Raw genomic sequence first — 5878 nt, forward strand, 5'->3', positions numbered from 1 at the left:
ACACACACACACACACACACACACACACACACACACACACACACACACACACTCTGTGAGCCCATGTGTGAATGACTGACTGTCCACTTGGCCAAGTCATGCTTGCACCCTGTTCACTTGCCTATGGCCCTGTGTAATGATGCAGGTTTCATACCCATTTCACTGATACTTTTGTTTGCAACATATAGTGTCTGGTCATTTACACCCTTGCTGAAAAATATGTCCGATTTTTCTGTTTTTCTTATTTATTTTTCCTGTTTGTGTGAGACATTGAGAGACACAGAAGGCGAAGAGAATCGGGGGGAAAACATACAAGTATAGAGAAAGACTGAGGGTTTTGTTCAGGGTTTTCCTCAAGGAGAAACTGTCATGTGTAAAATCTTGTTGAGAACCAGCAATTGTGTTTTGTTGGGCTGCACCAGCAGGGCTAAGCTGTTCATTGAAAACCAATTTGTTAATGTCTAAACGCTGCGCTAGTTTTCCCTCAAGGACGAAGATTGATATTCAACATAACCTGCCAAGACACCAATGAAAAAGAATATAGAAAGAGATGATACTCAAGAGGAATTATGCAAGAGATCTCAAGGACTAGAAATTGTTTCATTTTTTTCACCCTTCTCATCTTCTCGCAGTCTGGAGTTCATTAGCTTCTCTTACACTTAAACAATCTGTCTGCTTCATAAAGAAGCTAAAATAATTTTTGACAAATCTGGTGTACTTGGAATCTCTTTAGAACATCATACGTGATCCGCATAACCTATTTTAGATTTATCTGGTTTATCTTTAATGCTTTCCGTGGGCATTTCAGAAAAATCAGCTAGCCGTTAATGCTGGTTAAATACAAAATGATATAGGATTGATTAAAAGGGTCAGGCTACCAGCCTACCAAAGCGTTTGAATCTGGAGGTAGCCACCATAAAATTAAAACGGGGATCAATGGCGTGTCATATCCCTACTGCTCTGCAAGCTGAACATGTAATTCTAAACTTCATGCTGCAGCCATCTCTCACGTCAGGCCTTCGAGCATTAGGCTCAATAACCCAGCCGCCCAGGGCTACTGTTGCTAACTATGATACTGTGTTCATAAACAGCAGTGGACCACGTTTAGTTTAGTATCTGTTTCCTGTGCAGAAGTTTAACTATTGCATAGTGTGTTTGGGTTTTGATGGCTTTCATCAACTAGAAATGTTAATACTTATTGTTAGCAAACGAATACACGGGGAAAAATCCTGGGAAACCTGTGCAAATGGTGTGCTACAAATCTATATATAGATATATAGATATATTATAGCCTGGTTTGTAATGAACAATGTCTTAGATAAAGAAAGAACATATATATTTATATATATAGTCATGTTCTTTCTTTATCTAAGACAATGTTTATTTTGAGCCAGACTACAATCCACCTACTATAATCCACTTCATTTTCAGTGCAGTGTTTTGTAAAAATTTGTCCATAATAAGGAATTATAGTGGAGCCTCTGAATCCTGAGAAAGCAAATGAAATTGTGGTCACGGCCATTAAGCCACCTATTTAAATTTTAAACGCTTTAAAGGAAAAATCTCGGCATCATTTTTAGTTTATTTCCAATTAACTGTTCGGTTAAGTAATGTTGGTAGTAAGTAATGATCTAATCACAACAGAGAGAAAAAAAATCAACCTATTGATCCCTCATATAATGGTTTAAAAGCACTTACTAAGTCTAAAATCTTAAAAGAGTAATGACCCCAAATAAATAATTAAAATGCCCTCAGAGAATGGTTGGGTTTTCAATATTGAATAACATTATTAAGAGTCTGATAGAAGGGATGACCTTTGGAGGCCATTATTAACTTGTTCTAATAGGCTGTATTTGGCAGCATTGCCTCTATGAATAGCTGTGATGTTGGTATGACAGACGATCGATTTAATGTCACATTTGTTTGGAGATGGCGCTGCGTTGCTGTCTATCTAATGTGTCTATGTTACTGATTTCTACCTGCAGCCAGCTCTGGTTTAACCCTCAGCTTGTAATAGCTTAGTGTGAGAAACCTAGTGCATGCTTGCCTACCCCCCAAACAGCTGTGCTTTTCATGTGATGAATTTAGGGTTTTTTTTTCCGAAATATTTCATTCCATATTGCTACAGGTCACTGTTGTCATGAACACGTGATAAATGTGCCAGGATGTACAGTAAACTTTTTTCCCCTTTGGTTAAATACTTAAAAAAGTCTACTCTGGTTTTTTTGAAAAAAAATGTACAAAAGACTAATGGAAAATATTTTCCCTCAAAGAATATGTTGACAATAATTTGGGGATCACAAGAAAAGGTCATCTTAGAAACACTTGTTTGTCTTTCTTTTAATTGTTCCACCTTTTTGTTGTGACAGTATTTCTATAATCTTTCCTCCTAAACTGGCTGAACAGAGCTGGTGCATGTAGTTCTCTTTATACATGCACAGCTAAATACACACCTTCTGACTTTCTTTGCAATCCTTCTTTTAGCACCTGTAAGTTGGACACGATAAAGGTCATGAATCGACACTCTTTGCCTCTCTCTCCTTTCCGGAGACTGCACGTCTACATTTATTATTGTCTCTCTTGCCTTACTGTCTTGGGATTTATACTCTATGAATTCGACTCAGCATATTTCAGTTGAATAAGCAGATGAAGTACAAGACTTATATACTGTGTCATAGCTTTTCCCAGACACTCCCTAATCAGACTAGTGGTCTACAAAGACAGATTTTCGTTCCTGCACTGGTGTGTTGGAATGAGATGCCACTCACCATTAGTGGAAGCTGTTATTGGATGCCAGGCTTTAAATGTAAATACGAATCAGTCATCAGCTTATTGTTTCACAATAACACCAGGCAGTTTGCTTCTTACTGCTTGTGCATTTCCATTATGTGCTGTATGAATTGAAATAAAACTTTACATTTATAGCTGTGACATGAGCGAATGATTTGCTTGTGCTCAATTTTGCTATTACAGGAATGCTGCATTCACTTTCACTTCCCTTTCTTCACTGATTCTTTTTGCCTCACATCTTGTGTCATCAGACATAACTTAAAAATACTTGCCTCGTTGACTATAGGTCATGAGAGCCAATGAGGCTGAACATAAAGGCCTAAAACAAAGACCTAGTGTAATGAGACGCACCATAAATGGAGAACAGAACCAAATGAATTGTATCCCAAAAAGTCACTTTTTTTTCCCCATCACGAAACAAAGTTTCAGAGGAAGCATTAATGTTTATTTGTCAGTGCACCTGGTGATTTTCCGCAGTCCTATATAACTTAATGATGGCACGTCTGTGTATAGTTTCAGTGGAGCAGAGCAAAGTGGGTGTGTGGTCTCTGTATGCATGTGTGTGTGTGTCACAAGCTGACTGGTGGATTAGCTGTCCGATGGCAGAAGGAGAGGGATCTGCTTTGACAGTGTGGTAGTTAGCCCATCTGTCTATAATCTGCTGTGTCAGTGTGTGCGTGCTGCTGCTTTGGTACTACCTGCCACCAGGTGGTCAGCAGTACCCCAACGCCCTGAAATAAAGCTGCGAGGGAGGTGGAGCCTATTGGTCGGGACACGTTCCCAACAAACTTGATCAGCTGTTGCTCGTATGCTGCACTACATTCTAATACTTAAAATCACAGAGATGATTGGTCACATTTATTGAGTTAAGAATAAACTGTTATATAGTCATTATTATTATTGAGAAGACTAACAGACTTTTAGCTCTTTTTTTAGCTTTTACACTGGCAGCCAATAATTTGTGCATAAGGGTTTCCAATTAATGTGTGCAGATATGAATTAGAATAGAAACATGAGCCCTATATTTAGAAAGCCTGTCTTATAATCAGCTACTACCCACCCAGCTTAAAGACAGCTGTGAGAATTGGAATATGGAACATATTTCCCAGTGGATTAATTATATTTCACTGATCATATGGATGTATTTTATTCTTATTAATTTTGCTGTGAATAGTATATTGTGTGTCAAATATGGATTGCTTGAACACCCTGTGGTCTTTCTGTTTCTCATACCTATGGCAGTAAATGTCTGAGAGTAATTCTACTTGAGCATTAAGTTGGTTTGGCTGCAGAAAAATATGGAGCGTAGTCCGACCTGCTGCTTTGTCAGGCAGAGTGCATTCCAGTGATATTTACTTTTATTCAGCAGGAGAGAGAGAGAACTTTCATAAGAAACATTCAGAATTAAACTTAACCAGATGAACAAGCAGTTGATTTCATAATTCATCTGTACTCTAACATTAACTCATAGTTACGTCATAGTATAGCTGCTGTTGGGTCTCTGATGCTGAGAGGGTTTTGTTAAGACCATAGACTACCTTGTGATTAGAGCAGGGTGATATGACCAAAGATATTTATCACGATATACATTTGAAAATTTGCGATAACGGACAATACAATTGACACTAGACAAAATACTTTACAACTCTACAACTTTGTTAGTGCAAAAAAACCCATCAACGTATTTTCACTTAAACAAGCAGCTGTTTTTTATGTGCATTAAAGTTATATAAAAACTTAACAGTGCAAATGCAAATTCCTTGCTGACAGTTTAACCGAAAGGCATTTCCAGTGGAAATGACAACCTCAATCGGTGCGGGTTCATAGCTTAGCATTTCATTTGACAGATTGCTGAGCGCCGTGTACCACATAAAATCGTTTCGAGGTCAGTAAACACAACCAGAATTCATACATAAGGCACACAGGATTATAAGGGGCACTGTCGATTTTCAGAAAAAAGGATTGATTTTAAGTGTGCCGTATTTTCCAAAAAACACGGTAATAACGACGGCCCGCTAGCATGCTCTACCAAAAAATAGTGCTTTGTTGTGTATCTGACAGACAAAAGCTAAACCAGTTCCACACCATTGAAGTTGCAGCATTTTTACAAACCAGTTCTGGTTCATCTGTTTCATTCAACAATTCGCCCTTCTCATTCTCCGTCGCCGCCATGCTTTTTAGGCCATATGCATATGAAAACAAAAGCACTGCACATGCACATTTTACCCATATTCTATCGCGATATTTCATTTTCTTATCGTTGCCCAACATTATACCGGTATTACCGTGAACGGTATGATTTTGGCCCAGCCCTACTTGTGATTGTCAATTTCAGTGCATCAGTTTTGTAAAAATTGTTGCCGAGGTGTTTATGATACAGAGCCAGCTGTTTTCTCAGCACAAGAAGAGCCTACGACACTCCTTCCTTCCACAATTGATCACTTCTTTGATCCAGATGCTGTGCATGTTTCAAGCAGCTCTACACTGAGAAAAGATTTCACTCACTCTGCTATTGTACAGTAGCAGAAAAAATAGAACGTCAATATATGATGGTCAGTGTTGCTATTGTGCGGGGCTGCCATAAATTCACTGAGGAATAGGAAACCTTGACTTGGTCACATAATATGCATATTTGGGTGGCTGTTAATAAAACAGGTTGGCCTGTGTGTCTGCATGACATTTAATGTGAACACATGTCTTTAAAAGCACGTCTTAGATTTAAAAGGAGCTGTTCTACAGCATTATCTTGTCTTGGGATTGCCTGCCTGTCTTTCTGTAAAGTTTTGTGTATATCGACTGAGAGGATTTAGCAATACTGAAGAAGCGAATCACTGATCAGTTCTACAACATGCCAATCTAAGTTGTTTTTTTCTTCCCCTCAGGGAACCTGGGTCGTGTTGACTACATCAGTGAGTTTGAATTTGATCTCTTCATCCGGCCTGACACCTGCAACCCCCGATTCAGAGTGTGGTTTAACTTCACTGTGGAGAATGTCCGAGAGACACAGGTTAGCGTGCTTTGGCCTTTTAGTGTGTTTGCTGGCTGTCTCTGTATGTACCCACGTCTTCACTTATTAATTAATTTAGAA

General features: G+C 38.7%; 1 protein-coding gene across 2 annotated transcripts in view; it reads left to right on the plus strand.

The window, feature by feature from the left end:
* The window catches only part of agbl4 (AGBL carboxypeptidase 4), a 341409-nt gene that overhangs the window by 25655 nt on the left and 309876 nt on the right, over positions 1-5878 (plus strand). The window contains exon 3 of one of the 2 annotated variants that reach the window (XM_005734044.2): positions 5673-5797. In XM_005734044.2, coding sequence (XP_005734101.1) covers positions 5673-5797 — 125 coding nt within the window. Of the gene's footprint in view, positions 1-5672; positions 5798-5878 lie in introns of those variants that run through there. The other variant, XM_013911117.1, reaches the window with a different exon arrangement.

This window comes from Pundamilia nyererei, unplaced genomic scaffold (genome assembly GCF_000239375.1).
Source record: "Pundamilia nyererei isolate P.nyererei 1_Seehausen unplaced genomic scaffold, PunNye1.0 scaffold00056, whole genome shotgun sequence".
Lineage (NCBI taxonomy): Eukaryota > Metazoa > Chordata > Actinopteri > Cichliformes > Cichlidae > Pundamilia > Pundamilia nyererei.